The sequence below is a fragment of the Lontra canadensis genome, unplaced genomic scaffold (assembly GCF_010015895.1).
Source record: "Lontra canadensis isolate GAN:19392208 unplaced genomic scaffold, GSC_riverotter_1.0 scaffold7, whole genome shotgun sequence".
Lineage (NCBI taxonomy): Eukaryota > Metazoa > Chordata > Mammalia > Carnivora > Mustelidae > Lontra > Lontra canadensis.
The window spans coordinates 7,706,917-7,731,697 of NW_022631001.1; the positions used below are offsets into that span (position 1 = coordinate 7,706,917).

At 39.3% G+C, this 24,781-nt stretch overlaps 1 protein-coding gene across 3 annotated transcripts in view; it reads left to right on the top strand.

Annotated features, from left to right (window-relative positions):
- SLC36A4 (solute carrier family 36 member 4) overlaps positions 1-24,144 on the top strand; it is a 52,056-nt gene extending 27,912 nt beyond the window's left edge. For 2 of the 3 annotated variants that reach the window (XM_032852821.1, XM_032852824.1), the window contains 4 exons: positions 1,542-1,640; positions 8,474-8,643; positions 16,937-17,106; positions 21,208-24,144. In XM_032852821.1, coding sequence (XP_032708712.1) covers positions 1,542-1,640; positions 8,474-8,643; positions 16,937-17,106; positions 21,208-21,515 — 747 coding nt within the window. In that variant the 3' untranslated portion in view covers positions 21,516-24,144. The remainder of the gene's footprint in view (positions 1-1,541; positions 1,641-8,473; positions 8,644-16,936; positions 17,107-21,207) is intronic. The other variant, XM_032852822.1, reaches the window with a different exon arrangement.
- Positions 24,145-24,781: the final 637 nt, after the last annotated feature.

Genomic DNA, 24,781 nt, shown 5'->3' on the forward strand with positions numbered 1-24,781 from the left:
ACCTCAGTACTGTTTTGTTTACTCTCTTAAGATTTGAACCAGCTTCCAGATGGAGTATAGATATAATTTTTAAATTTTCTTTTATTTGCTTTTATTTTCCTATTTATTTTATTTTTATTTTATTTTTTTATTTTCCTTTATTTGCTGCTACCATCTCAGTTCACTGCCACTGCCGTAGTCTGTAACTTCTTTATCAGAAGACCTCAGTTGATTTCATTGTCCATTGTCTGGGGAGCCCAACCATATAAAAGAAGTATTCCTTAAAAAAAAAAAAATTTTTTTTTTGATTGTTGGGATTCAGGGGATCTGCAGATGCATTCAATATATTTGCAAGATTTAATGTTTATTTATATATGCATTCTTCTACTGAGCAGTGTATAGGTTTCATTTCTCAAAAAGGGCCAATGACTCAGAAAAGGTCACGCATTCCTGTTCTGTTCTTTTCTCATCCAACCCATTTTGTATATTATTGCTGCAGTTGTTCTAAAACCTCCACTGGCAGTTTATTACAAACTCTGTTGCATACCCGTCCCCCCACCAAATTCCAGAACCTGTAGACATTTTCTTACTGTACATAAGAATGGAAGGGGACAGGCCAGAAGGTCTCCTAAGGCTTTCCATTGTTCATGAATCCTTAGCTGAGCTTGTAAGAGTTAGCGGAGCAGAAAAGGAGGCTCCTTAGGTAGAGGGAACAGTGTGAGCCTTGGGTAACCGTTGGTGTTCTCAAATGACTCAGACACTTACTGCCCTTTTCACTTTGACCATAGCTTGTGTTTTCCATCATGTATCATCACTGTAGCACACACGTCTCCCTGTGCTTCAGATATTCTAGACCTCTTTATTTCCCAGATTATCCATGTGCTTTCACACTTCAGTTTCTTTTTTCATCCTGTTTCCTTTGTCTTGAATCCCACTTCCATTGGGATTCCAGATAGTGAAAGTTGGAACAGGGCTATGCGTCAAGACCCAGTAATCAAAGCCAAAGTTAAGGAATATGTACAAATAATGAGGGTAATGAGAACTGTCAAGGTTAAAGATTAAGACACAGAGACCAGGAGGAGACCTGTACTAGGAAGCAGCAGAGTTATGATGTGAAAAAGCCAGAGTTAGGAACAGGTATCTTGGAGACTGAAAGAGCAATGAAAACAAAGTAGAAAATGGATTTCATTGGACACCGTGAGCGGGGTTTGATACCATGGCTCTCAGCTCAGACTGAGGATGCTTGTGTATTTCCTGTCATGCCAGGAGCCATACCTGGAGTGAACAGCCCGGGACTTGAAGGTAGCCGCAGGTAATCAGGAGCATTTAGCCCAGATGGAATGTGTGGGCATGAGGGAAACAATGGCTTTTGGCAGTGAAGTCCTAACAGCTTGGCTATATTTAACATAGGATGCTTAAAGTGTTTATTGAAAGAATTACTCACTTTTATAACATACATTTGCTGTTGTAAAACTCAGAAGTAATTGATTTCGCTATTTATTTTAAATTCTTTAAAATAAGTAAAGATGTTAACTTCTCTTTTTTTGTTTTTCTTTCTCTAGAATATGCCAAGTCCCCACAACCTTCCAATAGTGGCTGGTTGGAAAAAATACCCACTCTTTTTTGGTACTGCTGTGTTTGCTTTTGAAGGCATAGGAGTGGTAAGGATTTACTCTTTATTATTATTTTTAAGGCAACACAAAGATTTATGTAGTCAAACTACATTTAAAAATCCATTTTTCTTTTTTGTTTTGTAGTTTGGTAGATTAGATTTGAATTATAGTTTAGTTTAGATTTTTAACACTTTATTATGGAAAATTTCAAGCCTAAGACAAAATAGAGAATAGTAGATGAACTCTCGTGTCAGCATCACCCAGCTTCAGAATTCAACTCATGGCCAATTTTGTTTTATCTGTCTTCTATCTCGTCTCCCAAGCCCAAATTATTCAGACAGAGCCCAAGCATCACATTTTATAGACTAGATGATTTTAAGGGAATTGAAATTGTTACAAAGTTGCCATTACATAGAAGAATCAAATATAAATTCTCCCTTTAGATTTATACATATCATGTTTGTTTTGAGAAATGATGTTATCATAAAGCTACTACCAAGAAATACAAGCACCCTGAGGATCCTCAGATCTTAAGTATTTCCATTTAAGATGCTTCCAGTTTATTTAAAGCCTGGAATGTGTAGATTTGGGGAAAATAAAATATCACTCTCTGCTCTCTATATGTCTAATGGTTTAGTACGGGAGGGAAAACACTTATACATACCTATACGAACCACAGATGAAATTGACCTAGAAGACAGTTTTATACCATTTTACTTGGGTTCTTGCTCTCTCTTAACTCTTCTTTAGAGAATTCTCACGAATTCTTACAGTTCCATTTATGACGGTTACAGACATAACTGCAGATTTTCGTTTCCATCTTTAACCAGTAAGTTCTAGTTAACTATTGTACATACCAGTTAAGTTGTCCTTTAACATCTCAAGTTCGACAGCTCTGAAGCTGACATAGACTTTCTTAATCCAAAGCTAGCTTCACTTTCTCATTTCCCTATTTCTCTTAGTTTTACTTTCAGTCCCTCAAGCTTGAAACATTGGAACATTTCCCTTCACTTTGTCCCTGGTTCCCCCCATTCCATCAGTAATCAAGGCATGTTTATTTTTCTTTCATAGTTCCCCATAAATGAAATTACATTTAAAACACCCACAGTGCTGCTAGCCCCAGAGGGAGCCTACATAAATGTGAATTTCCTTCCTTTCCTCCTTTTGTAGCTGCACTGGCACCATTCTTAACCATAGTCCCTTATTTTAGGTCTGGATTATCTCCAGAACATCCAGATGGTTCTCTCTCCAATTAACTAGTTAATATTTCCATATGGATCTGACTTACCTAAGAAGTAGAGCTGCTACTGGAGTTACTGTGGTATAGGGTTATTGTGAGGATTACATGAGGTGCTGCTTGCAAAGCATCCGGAAAAATCCCTGGCAGGGGGTGGTCCAGGATGGCAAGAAGGGAAGAGCCTGAACTCCCTTCCTCCCATGGACACACTACAACTAAAACTACATGTGGAATAATGGCCCCTGAGAAGGACCTGGAAACTAGCTGAACGGCTGCTCCACTTCAAAGGAGTAAAAGGTCCACCTCAAGACGGGTGGAGGAGGCACCTGAAGACGGATGGGGAGACAGAGATATGTTCTCACCAGAAGCTCTGCCCCTGCTGCAGTTACCCAGTACAGGGAGGGATCTTACAGGCCTGGAGCTTTTCCCTGAGCAAGGGGTGTGTGCCCCCACATCAGGCATCCCAGCCCTTCAGACCTGCCCTTGAGAGATAAGCCCCCAAGTAGGCTTACATTCAAAGTATCCAAAGGGCTGTTGGGATCTGAGAAACTCCTTCTGAAGGGTTTGTATATGGACTCAGAACCTGGCATGAAAGCTGCAGTTTGAAAGGAACCTAGACTCTATGTAAAGGGGATTCATTTGCTAGTCTAAAAGCATCTGCTGGAGGGGCAGGGACAAGCTGGGACTTTCCTCAGGGATGGAGGCACTGGCGAGCACCCTCTCCGTGGTCTCCCTCTCTCACGGTTGTGCGGGTGGACACTCACAAACACAGCAGTTCCCTGCTGCCTTTATAACACTGGTGGCCGTGCCCTGCCCCCAGTGGCCTTGCCCTGCCTTACTAAATAAAGCCGTGGCCGAGTGTAGTCCACACTGGGGATGCCCCTTGATCACCTGGCTCTGGTGGGTAGGAGGGTTTGTGTGCCAGGGCCCCATGGGACTTGAACAATGGGAAAGACAGTTCTTGGCAGCCTTCCACACTGAGGCACTGCACAGACAACAGACTGAAATGCGCCGCAAGTCGGCCAGTGAAAAAGGCCTATTTGCTGGTGCAGAAGCTTTAACCCGAGGGGTAGGCTTCAGGTTGGTCACATATCTTGAGGCTGCGGAAGTGCTCTCAGGGAATGTAGACAGGGAAATACCATCTTGTGCCATCTGGTCTTGCTACAGCTTGCTGGTACCCCCCAGAAAGGGGCTTATACAGTTATCTGAAGCCTTGACTTCGCAACTGTTCCCCCCTAGCAAACCCCTCCAGATCTCCTGGTCTAGAGGCCAGCAGGGTTTACAAAGATGGTCCCGTAGGACTGTGTCTTCCCATACTTTAAAAGCTGCTGCCTGAGGATCTGACTTCCATCATCCTGAAACTTGGTACTGACTGAGATCCCTACACTAAAACACTGGCAGGCCTTGGCACACCTTCAACAACTGAAATCTATCAGTAAATTAGGCTACTTAGACAATCACAAAGGTCCAAGAGACAACCAAGAGCTAGGGCAAGGTTGAATGATAGAGTTTGTCTCCTATACAAAGTCACTCCTTCAAGACTGGGAGATGCAGCTGTTTCAGCTAATACATAGAAACAAACACAGAGTTAAAAACAAGGTGTAGGAGTATATTCCAAATGAAGGAGCAAGACAAAACTTCAGAAAAAGACCTTAGTGAGATGGAGAGAAGTCATCTACGTTAAAAAGTTCAAAGTCATGGCCATAAAGATGCTCCTGAAACCTGGGAGAACAATGGATGTTCTTCAAAAAAGCAAAAGAAAAGTAACTACCAAACAGAAGTCATAAAGCTGAAGAATACAATTACTGAACTGGAAATACACTAGAGGGGTTCAGAAGCAGACCAGATGAAGCAGGACTGATCAGTGACCTCGAACACAGGACAGTGGAGCTCACTCAAACAGAGCAGCAGAAAGAAAAAAGAATTTGAGAAAGTAAAGAGAGCTTAAGGGACCTTTGGGACAACACCAGGCAGCATAGCATTTGCAGTATAGGAATCCTAGAGGGAGGAGAGGGAAAAAGATGCCAAAAAATAATAAAGAAATAATGGCTGGTAAATTCCCTAACCTGGGGAAGGAAAGAGTCATCCAGTTCCACAGGCAGTCTCAAATAAGATGAACCCAAAGAGATCCACACACAGATACATAATCAAAGAGGGAATCTTAAAGGCAGCAGGAGAAAAACAATTTGTTTCATATAGGGGAACCCCCTTAAGGCTGTAAATCAGAAGCATGATATATTCGAAGTACTGAAAGGAAAAAAAAAACCCACAACAAAACCTTGAACCAAGATTACTGTACCTGGCAAGGTTATCACTTGGAATTAAAGGAGCACTTAACCTGAATAAAAATGTGAGCATGGGTGTCCTTGACTTGTTCCTGATCATAAAGGAAAAGCTCTCAACTTTTCATTGTCGATTGATGCTAGGTGTGAGCCTGTCCTAAAAGGCCTTTGTTTTGTTGAGTAATGTTCCCTGTATATACACTTCTTTGAGTGTTTTTATCATGAATAGATCCTGAATTTTCTAAGTCCTTTTTCTGCATCTGTTGGGATGGTCATACGATTTTTATCCTTCATTTTGTTAATTTGGTGTATCATGTTAATTCATCTGTAGATACTGACCCATTCTTGCATCCCTGGAATATATCTCACTTGATCATGATATATGATCCTTTTAATGTATTGTTGAATTTGGTTTGCTAATATTTTGTTGAGGATTTTTGCACCTATCTTCATCAGGAATATTGCTTATAATTCCCTCCCTTTCCTCCCTTCCTTCCTTCCTTACTCCTCCTCCTCCTTCTTCCTTTTAAAGATTTTATTTTTTTATTTGACAGACAGAGATCACAAGTAGGCGGAGAGGCAGGCAGAGAGGGAGAGAGGAGGAAGCAGGCTCTCTGCTGAGCAGAGAGCCCAATGCGGGGCTCGATCCCAGGACCTCGAGATCATGACCTGAGCCAAAGGCAGAGGCTTTAACTCACTGAGCCACCCAGGCGCCCCTCTTCTTCTTCTTGTTCTTCTCCTCCTTCTTCTGGTTCCTCTTCCATGTCCTTGTCTTTTGGTATCAGGGTAAGGCTGCCCTCGTAAATGAATTTGAAAGTGTTCCTCCTCTTCAGTTTTTTGGAAATACCTGAAAAGAGGAGGTATTTAAATATTATTTGAATTTTGGTAGAATTTGCTAGTGAAGTCATCTGGTCCTGGACTTTCGTTAGGAGTTTTTTTTAATTACTGATCTAATCTCCTTACTAGTAATCTTAGCGTTCTGGTTTTCTATTTCTTCATGATTCAGTCCTGGAAGATTGTGTATTTCAAGGAATTTGTCCATCTCTTCCAAGTTCCTCAATTTTTTGGCATCTAATTATCCACAGTCTCATATGAAACTCCGTGTTTCTGTAGTATCAGTTGTAACTTCTCTTTCATTTCTGATTTTATTTATTTGAGCCCTCTCTCCTTTTTTAGTTGGTGAGTCTAACTAAAGGTTTGCCCATTTCTCATGGTAACCTCAGGCAATAATACTTTATTGCATATTTGATAGTTGCCAAGAGAGTAAATCTTTAAAGTTCTCATTACAGGAAAAAAAAATTTGTAATTTTGTTTGGTGATGGATAGTAACTAGACTTATTGTGGTGATCACTTTGCAGTGTATATAAATATCAAATTCTTATGTTTACACCTGAAACTAATGTTATATGACGATTTTAACTTAATTAAAAGAGAAGAACCCCTGGCACATTGTAAGTGTGCTTGCTCCTGCTGTTTTCCTCTTGCTGCTCCTATTTCTTAGTATCTTTCACTGTATGGTCAAATCATTTGGCCAAAACCTCTGAAAATTTGCCTAAAAAACTTAACTCTTCAATTAGCCTTTTTTTCTTTTCTTTCAAGGTTTTTTTTTTCTGCACATAATAAAAATAACTTTTTCATCTCACTAGATTGACAGACAGTAGCTACAGGTGGCTAGCTGTAGAAGCAATTACAGAATGAATATAGCTGGGTTAGTGTGCACACACGTATTTTCTAGCACATCAGCTGAGAGTTACACAGTAGCTACGGGCACACCCAGCACCCTGATCTTGACTTCTAAGTACCACTTTACAGCAAAAGAACCAAAGTTCTTTGGAGAAACATCTGATTCTAGGGCTGAAACAAGGACATTCAAGATGAGTCTGGAGTATCGCTAAAAACAAAACAAGCAAAAAACTGAAAGAACGGAAGCATGCAAAGGAATACAGGAAGCAACCTGTTGTCATTCTCAATGACCAAAGCTGGAACAACATGAGCAACAAAATGAATAAGTGTCTTAGATTCATATTCACAGTATAAAACAAATACATGTGAATGTATACTAATATAAATAGGTGATTAAATAAATACATATATGGGGGGATTCCCACATAATTTATGTAGGTACTTCCCCGTCAGGAGGTGTGGCTTACTCTCCCCAGTCCCTGGAGTATGGGCTGTGTTTAGTGACTTGGCTTGCAGTGAACAGAATATGATGAGAAAGAAGAGAAGACCTCTATAAGCAGAGAAACCTGGCAAACAGCCTTAAACCAAGTGATCAAAGTTAGTTTCACCAGTGACAAATCATGTTGGCAAAATGTGTGGTAAGAAGGGCATTTCACCTTTATGGTATCTTATTCTAAAACCTACAACCCCAGTGTACAAACATCAGACAACATCGGATAAACCCTGCCAGAGAGACATTATACCAAACACCTAACCATTGCTCCTCAAAACTGTCAAGATAATGAACAATGAGGAAGGATTGTGAAACCATCAAAGATCAGAGAAGACCAACGAGATTTATGGTAACAAAATGCAATGTGGCATCCTGGAAGGCACCTTGGAACAGAAAAACGACATTGTAGAAAAGCTAATGAAATACAAATAAAATGTGGAGTTTAATAGTGATGAACCAATGTTGGTTCTTAGATGTAACAAACGTAATTTGGTAGTTTAAAATGTTAACAATTGGGCAAATTGGTCGGGTGTATGAGAGTTTTCTGTTTATCTTTGTAACTTTTCTGTAAATCTAAAATTATTCCAAAAAAAAGAGTTTATTTTAAAAAAAATCTGACAGGTTTGCCTGCTAAGAGCTAATTTCAGATGTTTTTATTTTAAGGATTTGAAAAATCTGTAGTGTAAAAATATATATAACACCAAGAAAAATATTCAGTAATTATGTCTTTTTTTATTTTTTACTTTTATTTTTTCATAACATAATGTATTATTTGCTTCAGGGGTACAGGTCTGTGAACCATCAGGCTAACACATTTCACAGCATTCACCATAGCCCGTACCGTCCCCAGTCTCTAACACCCAGCTACCCCATCCCTCCCACCCCACCCTCCAGCAACCCTCAGTTTGTTTCCTGAGCTTAAGAGTCTCTTATGGTTTGTCTCTCTCCTCAGTCCCATCTTTTTTCATTTTTTCTTTCCCTACACTCCACAATCCCCCACCCTGCCTCTCAAATTCTTCATATCAGGGAGATTATATGACACTGGACTTTCTCTGATTGAATTAGGTCTTATTTTAAAGGAAATAAAATACGCACACAAACTATAGAAAGATTAATTTACATATATATGTAAGATGGGATACTAGATTGTTTTCAATTACTTGTATTACCTGCATTCTCTTCTTAGGTCCTTCCACTGGAAAATCAAATGAAAGAATCAAAACGCTTCCCCCAAGCTTTGAATATTGGCATGGGAATCGTTACAACCTTGTATGTAACATTAGCTACCTTGGGATATATGTGTTTCCGTGATGAAATCAAAGGCAGCATAACTTTGAATCTTCCCCAGGATGTATGGTAGGTAGATACGAGTTTGTTAGTCCTTAGATACAGCTTACCGATATTTGGTGATAAAGGTGTATTTTTGGATTTATGGTTTAAACATTTAAAAATTTTATTGTGATTTCTTATTTGTGTAACCTTGAATTTTTTCATAATCTTCAGAAGAGATCATCTGTGATTTTACAGATTTGTTTGGGATTCTTTAAAAAGATTAAAAATTGTAACATATTCCCAATTTGAGTAAAATATAAAAGTAAAATGTGGATTCTTTTACTGTGGACTCACTGTAATAAAAAAATGTAATACTTATATTTGTTGCCAAATAATCCAACACCCTGGATTCCTGATAAAATAATAAAACCCACCACTTATGACCCTCGCTGTTTTACTGGTCTGCCTTAATAGGTATGTAATCCACAGATAGGACACATTACTAAAAAAATAATATGGTGCCTCTTAATATTCTCTTAATATTAGAACCATATTCTACAAAATGAAGTAATGGGGTTTTTCCTTCTTCTGGGGTTTAGTCTCTGGGGATTTTAAAAAGATTATTGACAGCGATTCCCATGTTGACATGCCTCCTTATTTATAAAAGGGAAAGTAACTCCTTAGTTTTGATAAATACAAAGAATAAATGCTAAAATGCTGATTCAATTAATGCCCCACTGCTCCTTGAGCTGCTTGGATAGAAGTCTGAAACCTGCAGTGTTTTTAAATATTATGTGTTCTGACTGGCTTCCTGTTGGTAGCTGGGCGTTTATCTGTCACTCAGTAGTCCTCTGAGCCCCGGCTTTTTACTGGACTCAAAAATGTTGTAAGAACAAATGCATACGCGAAGACAGTTGTGATACAATGTACCTCGAATAGTTCCCAGGTTCACAGGGGGCAAACATGCAGTGTGTTCTTCAACTATAATTCTACTTCAGCTGTGACACATTTTTATTTCATGATGGAAACGTGTCCAATGTTATACCTTCGTTTCAGACTAGAGACATGATCACAAACAAGATATGTAACTTTAAGCATTTATTTCATTAACTTACATTACAGTTGATTACATAATTGTGTTTCTTCCAAACATATCTCTTTTTGTAATAGTTTAATACAGGCTAGAATCTTAAACAGATTAATATAAGAGATGATCAAGGCTAAAAAGTATGGTAGCATAGTTCTTTTTTTTTTTTTTCCAAATACTATATGATGTCTAGAAAGTAGTATTTTTCCCTACTAAGAATAATATTTAGAATAAATCTGAAGAACAATTTCAGAAATAAAATTGACAAGTACTTCAATGTCAAATATAAAATATAGGTGGAAATAGTCTCAGAACTTTCTTCCCTACTCTTCCTCACAGAAGTATTTAAAAAGAGCAGGGACCGAAGGGGGAGTTACATTGCATGTGAAGTTAAGATGTGCCTATCCCCAGAGAGTTCAGAGCATGGCGAAGCAGTGTGGGGGAGACAAGCAGGGACTGCTCTGGGCGTTCACAGCTGAGTCCTGAGAGAGCCGTATGCCCTGGCAGTAGCTCTGTGTAATCCTTGCCTTTTTCTGCATCCCCTTCCCGCCTCTCCCCTTATCCCTGTTTGCTGTGCTTTACACTTAGAACAGAACTAGTTGCAAGTCTCCATTAAAAAGGGACCATTACATCATCATAAGTGTTCAAGAAAGCCTAGCTAGTCACCTGCTTTTCATTTAGAGGAAAGGATAGAGTACACGTATCCTAAGAAACAAAAATCTGGAATAAAATGGAAAGTAAGTCAAGATACGTAATTCTCCTTTGGCGAGCTCGTCTTGGCTAGTTCCTTTTCCTTGTGGGAGGCGTGGGAATCGTTACAACCTTGTATGTAACATTAGTTGCCTTGGGATATGTGTGTTTCCGTGATGAAATCAGAGGCAGTGTAACTTTTAATCTGTGGCCTGCTTTTCATTTCTTTGTGGTCTGTGCATCTGGGCCGGTTAAAGTAACAGCCATGACCAAGGGATACTGCGGAGGAGAAGCCCGTCTCTTCACAGTGATAGTCTTCTGTAGAATGAGAAGTTTGAACCGGCGTGATCGTAGGATCGTATCTAAAATTTCTTTCTTGATGTGCTCTGGATCAGTCTCTTCCTTTCCATCCCCATGCTTCGGGTGGTAGGCCTAGGAAGTCAGAGAAGGGGCAGGGTGCTGGTTATTGTGGGTATAAAAGCCAGCGGCTGTCACGGAGCCTGGGGCACTCTCAGCCGCGACTGCTGGGACCTCGTGTGGGGCTCTTGATGCCCTGTGACGTACGTTCTCTGAGTTCATCAGGGTCGTCCTACAAGAAAAGGCTGGATTAAAAAGCAGCGCAGGATAAAGCAAGTATGGATTAGAGAAGCTCCAAGTTATTTACTGTTTATTGACTGAGGTGTCATCTTTTCAAACCAGTTATGAGTAGTAGTATTCAGTCTGTCTCATTTAGACTTGGAAGCAAAGAGTGTGTTTGAAAGATGATAAGTAAATTTGCATCATTAGCACTTTGAGGGCAGGAACCCCGCGGCTTCTCGGCTTAGGATGTACCTCTGTGATCTAGCACGTGGCTTGGCGCTCAAGAGGCCTTGGTAAATGTTTGCTACCTAGCATTCTGAGTTGAAGAGCATGTCCCTTGTTAGCTGATAATAGAACCAAGGCACTGGTAGGGGTCTGAGTTGAGTGATGTTGTAGCAGCGTTTTTCCAGGACTTCCACTAACAGAGCCCATATAACAGCCGAGAGGGGGAAAAAGCATTCTCTTGGGAGTCTTGAGAAGAGACCTGTCAAGTAGCCTGTTTCAAGCTTAGCATGGAGGAGTGGGGAGTGGAGGGTGATTATTGAGCGTGAATGCTGGTGTAACAAGTTCACAAGAGGACCTAAGATAGCAAACGGTATTTATCTGGGATCTGTCTTGCTGAGTGACATCGTAGGAACAAACATCTTTGGCTTTTGTTGTGATTTCCTTTGTTCAGTTGTGTTGTGTTGCTTGCTCTTTACCCGTCTGAAACACAGGGCCTGTTCCATACCCCTCCGCCTTTTCCCCATCACAGTCTCCATGCCTTCTTGGTTCCAGTTAGTGGCTTTTTAACTTTTTAAACTACAACCCATAGTAAAAAAAGGGAAATGTTTTAAAACCTTCTAGAAATAAGAGTATGTGTTTCTGTGTATATGCGTTTTTGTGGTGCCCACCTCCCACACTCCTATAAGTCGCTGAAGTAGGGTATAAATAAAAGGTTAAATAAAAACCCATACTTTCTACATACAGTGTCCCCTGGTATTCTCTGTTCCAGTGTGTATCTTAGGGAAAAAGAAGAAAAAAACTTTTCACAACTCCCTCAATTGATACCATAACCCACTAGTGGGTTATGATTAGTTTGAAAAATACTGGCCTGGAGTGAATTCACATGTTACTCATTTAGTCAGCACACATAGCACTTCTAAGAAATATCAAGGGTATTAGGTTTTCACACACACAAAAAGGCTAAGAAGCAGGAAGGTGTTTCTGCTCTCACACACGACGTTCTTTGTGAAGCATGTGTTGAACAATTCAGTTAAAAATAGAGAAGAACCACGTACGAACAGGGAAGGGATAAGGTAGGCATTTTAATTTATTAAGATAATTGAACTGGCCCTTCATCTGCCCCCACCAAAAGTAACAGAACCAACCCCACGTCTAAGCCCGCGTTTGTAGCATACCGGAGCTGGGAGCCTGAACGTTCTGCAGAATAAAGCTGATGAGTAATGAATGGCAGGTAATCGCTGAGCCTGCTAGGCAGGTAGAGTGTTGAACTCTGAGGAGCTTGTTACCTAAAATGAAAATATTTGGGCAAGAACAGACTTGCCAAGAGGTACAATAAAAAAGCAGGAAGAGAAATAAATTTAAGGAAACTGGAAAAATAAGGTTCCTATCTCTTGGACTGTTCCCTTTGTCCTCTCCCTGACAAATTCTGTTTGTTTCTTTGTTTTTTCTCATTAAACTTTTGTTTTAATGGGTCTCAAAATTCTAGGACAGACTTTATTAAAGTTGCCTGTGACTGGGAATCCTGGGCCAAACTGCCTCTGATTCTTCTCTCAGAATGACTGTTCTTTATTAAATTCAGAATGAAAGGCATCTAGCAGATATTTATCGTATGCCTTTTATGTGCTCGCTACAGGCACTAGACAGACAGCAGTGAACAGGTGAGAATCTCTTCCTCACAGTACGTAGAGTCCGGCAAACATGCTGCACAAGTTGAGTGGGTCACAGCCTTCAGTCTAGTTGTGAATACTAGATCATGCTTGATAAAGGAATTTTTCAGCTTAGAATGAGGTGAGCTTCTTGGTAAGGATTGTAGCTAGGCCTCAGACAGACTCCTTCTTAACAGAACTAAGCTCAAGATTTTTAACGTGAGTATTATGAAGGGTCTAAGAAGGCAAGTTGAGTTATCAGTCTTTCCAAGAGTAGCTGCTGTATTCAACCTTGAGAGGAGAGTCAGCTTTCTTCCCAGATTGGCTTTAAAAAATTTTGTGAGATATTCATATCTGTACATTTAGATTAAGTATTGTTTTATTAGGGGGCGCCTAGGTGGCTCAGTTGGTTAAGCATCTAACTCTTGGTTTCAGCTTAGGTCGTGATCTCAGGGTCAAGAGATTGAGCCCTATGTCCAGCTCCATACTCAGCATGGAGTCTACTCCCTCCCTCTCCCTCCCCCGCTGCTCCTCCCCACCTAAAATAAATAAATAAATAAAATCTAAAAAATAGTGAAAGAAAAGTACAGGAGATGCCTGGGTGGCTCAGTTGGTTAAACGTCTGCCTTCAGCTCAGGTCATGATCCCAAGGTCCTGGGACCCAGCCCCCACATTGGGCTCCCTGATCAGCAGGGAGCCGTCTTCTCCCTGTCCCTCTGCCGTCCCCCTCCTACCCACCCACCTCCACTTGTGCTCTCTGGCTCTATCTCTCTGTCAAATAAATAAATAAAATCTGAAAAAAAAAAAAAAAAAAAAACCCTTTGGCAGTGAATTTTAGAATGCTTTTTAATGTGCATTAGATGTTACTTAAAAGTTATTTATGTTCTATATCTTCAAAGTAAATTCTTGTGACTTTAAGAAGGTGTTTTATCCTTTGGAGAGAGAGTTTACAGGGTAGATCTTCTTTCAACTCTTCATTTTTAAAACAGTATATAGATGCCTGCTTCACACCAAAAGGAGAACCAAGGTTGATAATACCTATAGGAAACCTGATTAGAGAAAAACAGAGTGATCGAAAATATAGATGAAACTAGTATTCTTAAAACAGAGAAGTCAGAATAGAACAGTTGATTTTAATAGACTGCAATGCTTTTCTTAAACATCTTTATTACTCTTCTTTGTTGATAAATAGCATGTATGTTAGCTTTTAAAAGTCTCATACCATTTTATTTCCCATTTGTTCTCTGTGTAATACATAATCTTACTGACTTGTGTTAGTAATAACCAAATTATTAGTCTGTATAACTTGTTTTAAATCAATAGAAAAGTAATTATACCTACATGCATAATGATGTATTTTTAAATATATTGTTAACCATATTGAAAAACATGTAAGTTAAAATATATAAGTTAAAAGATAATTAGGAATGTTCAAATAATAACAAATAAACAACAAAAGGAATGTTCAAATAATAAACTGATAAAAATATTTAATTGTCTGCTGTTACATATCAGTATATGAGGCAGGAGTCTTTGAGTTGTTTTGTGCATTGCAGTAACTGACCGTTTATATTTAAACTTTAAGCCTCAAGCTGAGAAATATATCCTGAAATTGTTTTAAAAATTAAGATTTTATTGTTGCTAGCCCTCAGGAGTTCCTTCTTTCTGTAATTATGTTTATAGTATTTTCGAATCTATTTCTGTTCAACTTCTTTTCCTTTCTCTTACTCACTCCGCTGACGCATGTATCATAGGAGGACACTTACAGAATTCCTTCCCGCGTGGCCACGGTGTAGAGAACTGTTTATAGTCTTTGCTACTTGAAATCTTAAGACATCAGAAATAAGCTTAAAGTCTAATTAAATGTTGAGGCCTTTCTCTACCAAAAGTGGACTATTTCATCTCTCTTTAAAAGGACTGCATTTTTTTTCCTAAGAAACACTCTTCCCTTGCATAGATGGGCCTTACGGGTAGAAAAGCAGGACTCTCACATGGAAGACTGGGACTGTCAGGGATGACTCTGCCTCAAGAGGACATGGGTGTTAACCAGTACCCCTAACGCTGCGGCGTGTTCCATCCTCAGTCTCCTCTCCAGTTGTTTTGGGTTTTCTATTTTAACTGTTGTAAAATATTCGAAATTTTAAAAAACAAAACAGTTTTATTGTCTGTAACCCAGGAGAATAGTTTCTATAATCTGAGTCCTCTGATACTGCACTTTCTCTCTGTGCCACTATCAACATTTAAAAAAAGCCAGACAAAAGGAAGTTAACCAAAGACTTTATCCAGACGTGGGTACTGATTTTGACAAGAGACTATCTACAATGTAGAAATCTAAAGATATTTGTAAAACTGAACGTTGCTGTGCTGTTTTGAAGCACTGGGCATCAACCCAACTAACAAACTTTATTTCCCTACTAATGCAACTTTAACATAGGTGGAATTCCTATAGAATCTGGAGAACTCTTTAAGTTGAAACCATTTAAATGCCCTCATTTTGGACCTAAGAGTGATGGTATTTCTGCAACTAATGACATACCTACCAAGATTTTTAAGGAGAACTGTAACTCAGAGTTCGATGTGAAGTTTTCTTCTATTATATATAGAAGATCAGTAAGTTATCAAAGACGTAATAGTATGCCTAGTTTTTAAAAGAAAGTTGAGAAAACTGATTCTTCATGGGACCCAGCCTAGCCTTTAGATCACTGGGTTAGCCTAAAATGAAATCTTTGCAGCAATATTCCCAAACCTTTGCATTGCCACATTTAAGCCCTCTGGGCTTGTCAAAATGAACTGTCCACCAGTCATCTAGAAATTCAGTAGAGACAAGCTGGCTTTTTTTTTTTTTTAAATAAGCATCTAATTAGTAAGATACTGGCCTATGTTTGTGTTGGATTTCTTAACCTATGTTAACATTAAAGATAAAAAGAAGAAAGCCAGATTCATGTCAAGACCACAGTGTAGGGGCGCCTGGGTGGCTCGGTCATTAAGCATCTGTCTTCAGCTTAGGTCATGATCCCAGGGTCCTGGAATTGAGCCCTGCATTGGGCTCCCTGCTCAGCGGGGAGTCTGCTTCCCCCTCCCCGACTCCACCTGCTTGTTTTCCCTCTGTTGCTGTTTCTTTCTCTGTCAAATAATAAAATATTTTTTAAAAAAAGACAACAGTGTAGATGAACCTGGAGGCCATTATGTTACGTGAAATAATCCAGGCAGAGAAAGAAAAGACAAATACTGTGTGGCATTACTCATAAGTGGATTCTAAAAAAATACATATGGGGTGCCTGGGTGGGTCAGTCGGTTCAGTGGCTGGCTCTTGATTTCAGCTCAGGTCACGATCTCAGAGTCCCAGGATTGAGCCCCCCATCAGGATCTGTACTCAACAGGGCCTCTGGTTGAGGATTCACTCTCTCTCTCAGCCCCTCCCCCTGCTCACTCACATACGTTTTCTCTTTCTAGAGTAAATACATTTTTTTAAAAAAATTGATTAATTAAATATGTGAGGCACCTGGGTGGCTCAGTCTTTTAAGCAATCTGCCTTTAGCTCAAGGGCCCTGGGATCGAGCCCCACATCAGCCTCCCTGCTCAACGGGGAACCTGCTTCTCCCTCTCCATCTGCCTTCTGCTCCCCCTACTTGTGCTTTTTCTCTCCCTGTCTCTTTCTCTGTGTCATGTCCATAAAGTTAAAAAAAAGAACACACACACACACACACACACACACACACACAGTCGATCTCACATTGACTTTATGTGAAATATATATATATCTCTCTCACATAAACAGAGTCAATTAACGGTTGCTAGGGGGCTGGTGAATGAGGAAAAAGAGGAGAGTTTGCTAGAAGGGTACAAACTTTTCGTGGTAAGATGAAGCAATTTTAAGGATCTGATGTATAATGTGGTGACCACAGTTGGTAACAGTATAGCATATAACTGAAATTCACTGAGTAGAATCAAAGTGTTCTCACCAAAAAGAGGAAAAAAAAAAAGCAAACGTGTGAGGTGATAGATGTGTTAATTAACTCAATAGTGGGAACCCTGTCACAGTGTATATTTAATACTATGTTGTACACTTTACCTGTTTAATGGTGTTGCCTGTTGTATCTCAGTAAATCTGGGGAAAAGAATGACTGAATTTTGAAATTTTTTTTATCAGGTTGTATCAATCAGTGAAAATTCTATATTCCTTTGGCATCTTTGTGACATATTCAATTCAGTTCTATGTTCCGGCAGAGATCATCATCCCTATGATCACATCCAAATTTCATGCTAAATGGAAACAAATCTGTGAATTTGCCATAAGGTCCTTCTTGGTTGCTGTTACGTGTAAGTATTACTACACATTTACAGCACCATCAGTTTTTCTTGTTGAGTGTCATATAATGAAGCTACTTAAAGTATATTTTTTAATATTTTAAAATCAGTTTTGTTTACATAGCTGAGATACTTTTTGAGTTAAAATTCTGTTATTCTACTACTGTAGAAGAAAAACATAGAGCAGATCCTATTACCTTTAAAAGAACTAATCAGATTATTTTGAAAATGCATCAGTGGTTAAAAATATAAGTATATTTAAATCAGATGCAAAAGGGACTCATATTGTTGATAGACATTTTACTTTGGTTCTAGTTTTCCTCAGGTTTTTTATTTCTGCTAACTTTTGTATATTTAACTGCTTAAATCTCCATGACTACCTATAGAAATGGGTTTTGTTTTGTTTTGGTCTTTAATAATTTCAGTAGCTAATTTTACTTACTATTTGAAGGAATGTGTGTAATCTCCTCCTAAGGTTTCACATTATAAAATGCCTCACCAGGGAGCAGTAATCATGGAGACCTGCGGAGAAGCAGCTTGATTTTGGTACAGTGGGAAATAGTGTGCATTTTGGGGCCACACTGATCTGACAGTTCACACCTACCAGTTACCTGCTGGTGTCTTTAGACGAGTTCCTACCATCTGTAAGCTCCTCTTTTTTCAACTGTGGAATGAAGAAAGACTTCCTTTTATGGCATATTTTGTAGGGTTTAAGAATATTGACAAAGTGCCAGCAGTTATAATTGTCACCGTTATTGTTGTAACCAAAAGTATAAGATGATCCTAATACTGAACTGATGATTACCTAGAGTGATAACCAGGGACCACTGGAAATGGGTCAGCTTTCCGTGGAAGATACGAGTAACCATCTTGGCCCAATCAAGGCGAGAGAATGAGAGAGTTAGAAATTCGGGGCAACTGTAAATTTCAGTGAGCAGCTTGGGGTGGAACTTATGCCTAGATCTAAAGAAAAAGCTGGGAAAAGTAAATGAGACCTTTTTTCCAAAGTAATCATTTAAATGAATTATAGCAACAATAAGATAAATCATAATGAGGAGTGAAGTCAATGAGCCCATACTCTGATGACTAAGAAAACATTCAGTAGGAAAAAGTCATTTTATGACATTTTGAAATACTTCTTACTCGTTTTTATTGAATTTTGACAACTGTACTAAATAAAAAGGCTGATATCAGTACGAGTCCTTTTATCTAGATATAAGACTGTTCTATTCTGAAAGTGTGTCTCCTTTGAAAATTAGTAACTGAAGTTCACTTGAAGGAGCTTGAAGAAAATATTACAGGGATTTAATAACTTCTGATAGTTCAGTAATTTCACCCATTTCTGTGCACTGGCAGCCATTGTTATGTCGAAGTGATCTGTCTGCACATCTGCTACCCAGAGTCTGTTCCTAGAAGCCTGGGGCTCTCCTCAGGAGCTGAGTCCGTGACACACAGAAATGCCAGTGTTTCTTTGCCGCTTCTCTCTCCCTCTTTTTTTTTTTTTTTTTTAAGATTTTATTCATTTACTTGACAGTGACACAGTGAGAGAGAGAACATAAGCAGGGGTTGGGAGAGGGAGAAGCAGGCTTCCTGCCGAGCAGGTGGCCGGACACGGGGCTTGATCCCAGGACCCGGGGACCATGATCTGAGTCAAAGGCAGATGTTTAATGACTGAGCCACCTAGGTGCCCCCTCCTTCTCTCTTTTACTTAAAAATACTTAAGAAATTAAAAATAGAGCTACTCTATGACCCTGCAGTTGTACTACTGCGTATTTACCCAAAAGAGATACAGATGTAGTGAAAAGAAGGGCGATCTGTTCCCCCAGTGTTCATAGCAGCAATGGCCACAGGTGCCAAACTCTGGAAAGAGCCAAGATGCCCTTCAACAGATGAATGGATAAGGAAGATATGGTCCATATATATTACAGTGCAGTATTACGCCTCCATCAGAAAGGATGAATACCCAACTTTTATATCAACATGGATGGGACTGGAGGAGATTGTGCTGAGTGAAATAAGTCAAGCAGAGAGAGTCAATTATCATTTGGTTTCACTTATTTGTGGAGCATAAGGAATAACACGGAGGACATGAGGAGATGGAGAGGAGAAGGGAGTTGGGGGAAATCGGAGGGGGAGACGAACCATGAGAGACTGGACTCTGAGAAATAAACTGAGGGTTTTGGAGGGGAGAGAGTGGGGTGTTGGGTGAGCCTGGTGGTGGGTATTAAGGAGGGCACGTATTGCATGGGTGTGGTGCATAAACAATGAATCTTGGAACACTGAAAAAATTTAAAAAAAATAGTTAAAAGTTACTCGGCGGTATGTGAGGGTTATAGTTTCAGTGCGCTTTGGACGAAGAGAACACAAAGCGAGGACAATCCCCTTGTGCTTCACTGGGACGTGTCGCCAGACGCTGACCTTCTTTGGAGTCTTGGGCTCGTGTTTCCCAATTAAAGTCAAAGCCAGCCGACATGCAGGACGGGACTGTTTTTTATCTGCCCTGGGGGCCCTTGATAAGCTTTGGGGCAGGCTCCTGACGGATGCCTGTGTGGACAGCCGATGGGACCGTCGTGTCCACAGAGCGGGCTGTGTGACACTGGCAGTGAGAGTGGAGGCCCAGCTGGATGTGAAGCTCGGGTATCTTTCAGCGTTCCACAGTCCTCTCCAAACACTGAATGCAAGTTTGTAGTACTGCTGTTTAGAGTCCTGAGCTCATCAGCCTGCATTATATTCATTACACCTTTTCTCTAGTTAGCATTTGAATCATCCTTTCAAACTATCTTCTTAGTGGGACTCAAAAGCTTGGGAAGATGGGTCAGACTCGTAGGGATTGACTTGCTATGGCGGCCTCTCAGAAATGGATGTTGTCCATGAAATTTGAAAGGTCCTAGTTTTGTTTGGGAGTTACGATTATGGTTCCCCGGAGAAACATGTTACAAGAATGTGGCAAGCATCTATTCAACAGGGAACCCACTTTATCAAGCATTTCTAGTTTAGAGCTGCAACTCCTTCAAAGTCATGTGTCTATTTAGGAAAGTTTGCTGCACTTCAGTCCTCTAGGTGTGAGGCTGGGTTTATCATTTCAAAATAATTTTTAGCATTTTAGCTTTCAAAAGAAATTAAATAAATAACAAGTACTTCCAAGAAACCTAGTATTTCCAGATTGATACCACATCCTCCTGGAAAACATTGAGGCCACAAAAAGAATAGGGGAAGGAAAAAACCCATAACCTAAAAATAAAGGAGTGGAAATGGAAGAGTTCATTCCAGAGCCCAAGTTAAATTATATATACACCAGGAAAGTTCAGCAAGAGACAAAGAGGCTAGAAATGAGGAAAGCAAAAGTATGTAAACTTAGGAATAAAAAGAGAGGGATGGGGCCCCTGAGTGGCTTAGTCGGTTGAGCGCCCAACTCTATTTTGGCTCAGGTCATGATCTCAGGGTCTTGAGATCGAGTCCCACATTGGACTCCATGCTCATCTGGGAGCCTGCTTGAGTTTCTTTCCCTCTGCCCCTCCCCCGCTCACGCACGCATGCGCACAGTCTCTCTCTCCCTCTCTCTAAAAATAAATAAAAATCTTAAAGAGAGGGATAAAAAAGATCAGAGGGGAGATGATAGCTTCAGGAGACAAGTTAGGGAGAGCCAATCCACATGTCAATGGAGTCCTCAAAGCCAGAACTGTGGTGACGGAATCTTTATCGTTTGTTGGGGGGGGCGGGGCGGGGGAGGGCATAGCTGACATAGCCTGCCCATGAGCAGACTCTAGCGTTATTTCTGGTGGCCGCTCCAAACCCTCAGCGAGTTGATCGGTGACGTTGGGGAAAGGAATCCGAGTCTTAGTTTTCACAAATCCTCTGTTGATACCTTCAGCAAGAGAAGGGTAAGTAGGACTAAGAAAGTACGAGATCAGAGCTTTTGAGAAAGCTTGCCAGTAGTTTGGAAGAAAATCGGTCAGAAGTAGTGATACTTTTTTTTTTTTTTTTTAATTTCATCTGGAAATAACTCAGAAAAGTTACAAAAGAAAGTAGAGTTATCATACCCACTGTCTGCATTTAGTTTTCATTTAAATATTAGGTATTTAATTAAGGATTATATGTATTTTCATTTTCTAGGTGCTGGAGCGATTCTGATTCCTCGTTTGGACATTGTGATTTCCTTTGTTGGAGCCGTGAGCAGCAGCACGTTGGCCCTGATCCTACCACCTCTGGTTGAAATTCTTACATTTTCTAAGGAACACTACAATATATGGATGATCCTGAAAAATATTTCCATAGCGTTCACTGGAGTTGTTGGTTTTTTCTTAGGTACATATGTAACTGTTGAAGAAATCATTTATCCTACTCCTAAAGGTACAGCTGGCGCTCCACAAAATCCTTCTCTAAATTTGAATTCAACATGCTTTACATCTGGTTTGAAATAGTGGAAACAGAACTGTGAGTCTTCTCCTTTTCTCTTGACTCTGGAAATGATACAAATAAGAACTAGTAGAATACATTGCAGTGAGCTTATAAATAGAACCAAATTTTCTTTTCTTTTGGTACAATAATGGCATTTTAGTAGTAAACTATAGTTCTTTACTGTTAGTGGTAAATCATGACAGATTATTGGTTTTAAGTATTTGCAATAATTTCAAAATATTTAGTTTTGAAAATTTTTAAAATTAAAATGTAGAAAAATTCAAGAATAAAAAGACTTCCACTATTCTTCATTCAATCAGAAATACTCTAACCAAGATTCTCTTTTTGACCCATGCTCCTTTTTCCCCACCCAGCTGAGGAGGGAACAGGATTCTAACAATAAGAGAATCAAAGAAGGACCTACTTAACAAAGTCTTCTCACTATCTTGGTGAATATCAAAGTGTACTTTGTGTATAATGTAAAAATGTCTTAATCACGTTTTTACTAGAGAGCCAAATACTTACAATTTGTCCCTGGAAGGATGGAAAACTCATTAACCCTGATATAAGCATCAGAAGTCCCTACAGCTGGAATTATGCTGCATGATTCTCTGATGGTCGTTGATCTGCACGACGAAAACTCTGAGGCACTGTGTGAGGTCTCGACTCTGTGTCTCAGTCAGATGTGAAAGAAACTTTAAGGGCTATCCAGCATAATTCCCTTATTCCTTACCTAAGGAAATTCATGCCCAGAAAGGTTCAGGTAACTTGGTCAAGACCACTCAGCTTTGAGGTCAAGCAAGAGAACGTGATCTTTTGATCCCCAATCTAGGATTTTTTGTTTTTTGCATCACATCCAGGAAAAAGAATAAATGAGGTCCAGTTTAGCCATTAGTGTTGCATCTATTTAGTTATATTTTTACTACTCGGAAAACCAGGGATCTCTGTACTCTGTGTGACCTGACCATAAGGATCAGAGAACTCTAGAAAGCCTGTGTTACAGCCATATAAATCCCAACAAGAGAAGGAAGTTTTTGTTTTGTTTGTTTGTTTTGTTTTTTTAAAGAGAAACCACATGCTGGTTTAACTGCTGGCTGGTAGAAGGTACCCAGTGCTCTCTGGCTCGGACTCTCCGTATTAGTTCCTCCCTCTTTTGGTTTTGTATGCACCGTCTTTCTCAATAGCAGAACATAGGTATCTGACAAAATACAGGATTTGTGTATTCCTTCCAGCCCTGTGGCCTTTTACTGATCTGAATGGGCAGAATAAAAAAAAGACTATAAAGAAATGTATGCTGAGGAAAAATCAAGGCAGTGATAGATTACTAAATCTTGAGACACTCCAGGTTTCTTCCAAAGAAATGCCTTTTATTGCCCCAGATTCGTCAAGCCCAGTTATTAACCAAAACAGTCTCAGTTGACTTGAAAAATGAAAAAATTTTACTTTTAAAACATGAAGAATCTTGACTTTTTTAAAAACTCATACTTTAAAAGATGTTGAACTTTTTAATCAGGCCAATGGGACTCTTAATTTGTAATATATCATCAAGATCACTGTAGTGTATGTATTCTATATTTTTATATGTAAATGTTAACTTAGTTTAAGTATTTTTTGCTTTGCATCATTAATGAGTCATCAAATACAATTCTAACAAAATATCAGAAGCTTTATTTTTGTACAAATTCATAAGAATCAAACTTTTTTTAAACATTTACATTAGATGTCACCAATAATTGTTTGTAATACTTTTATACCAAATCTGTTCTATTGAGCTTTTAGTCATACTGAGAGAGTGTGGAAGAAGTTATAAGAAGAGTAATCATCATTGAAACTGTTATATAATCGTGTTTCTAAGAATAAATTAGGGTTTTTTTTAAATGTATAACTTGGTATAAAGTGACTTGAAAACCATTATTTAATAGAAAGCACTATTATTTTGTCACCTGTTTATTTTCCTTATTAATTCATCAAATTCAATAAATTCTGAATAGTTGATCATAGCAATAAATAAATTCGAGATTGAGCATGAACAAAACATTGAGCGCACTATCAGCCAGGCTTCCTTATGCAGCGGGTGCTGCATCCACAGCCAGTACTTAGTCCCCTTATCCATCGACACTTTAAATACCAGAGAAAAGTGGAAATGGTGAAAGCAGGGGCTAAAACCGGTAGAGACTAGTCTTAATCCTTAACAAGAAACTGTTTAGGTGTAAAGCATAAATTCGCCCTTACTTAAGGGTTTTTGATGATGTATTTTATTTGGGAAAAAATCAGTGGCAATATTTTTCCTCTGAAAAATTGAGTTTTAATGAGTCACAACTTTTTTTAAAGATTTTGGGAGAAGATATTTTGATGGGGCCAGCTGTTGCTTTTATTTTGGGGCCTGGAAAAATGAGAGCGATTGCACCTGTCAAACTTTGTGTCTGGTATCTTGGTCCGTTACATTATGGCTCAGACGACTGCTGCATTTCATCTGGCACCATCAAGAGCCCTCTTCTTTGAAAGTGGATCGGGTGCCTGAGAGCCTTTTCTACCACTGACATGGGGGAGGGAAAGGAAAGTCTTCATTGACCTCTGCTGACCTCTGTCCTAAGTCAGTTATCATTAGTCCCTGACCTTCAAAACCGTGTCACCAGTTTGAGTCAACTTGTCGAAACACTGGTTCTCGGATTTTTTTTTTTATCAGAGGATCTTCTTTTCCCCACCTGGTCAGATCTCTCCACAATTAAATAAGAACTAGGGTTTTTCCTTGGCGAAAGACCAATTTGTATGATGTTATCGACTAAAAAAGGATACAGGATCAGCCAGTGCCACGTGATGTTTTAATTCTCTCCTTGCTGGATTCTCCTTTCTTAAAACCATTTTTGCCTCTCATCTAGGCAACGCACTGAATGTTTTTATAAGCATTTTATGCAATGTGCATGTTGTAAATTTCCTAACAGGGCCAAATTTCATTCAGTATTTTCAGAATAGTTACAGGAAAGCTGTCTACCTGCAAAGCACTATAAAAATATTAATGGGACTGTGAATTAAAGTTCCGCATTAGGGCCACATCTAGCTGCGGCAGATGGGTGGCCCAATGGGTATTTTCTGTTGAGGAATACAATTTGGTAAATACACAGACCATTGATCATGTAAAATGAGTTTTGTTTTTCTTTAAATGAGTGTGTCTTGTTCATTTCAGCTGAACTAGGTTCCCCCTTCCTAAGAAAATCTGAGAACTTCGATCTAAAAGGTGTAACAAGAACCATCCTGACACTAAATGGCTGACTATAATAGTTAAGACTTT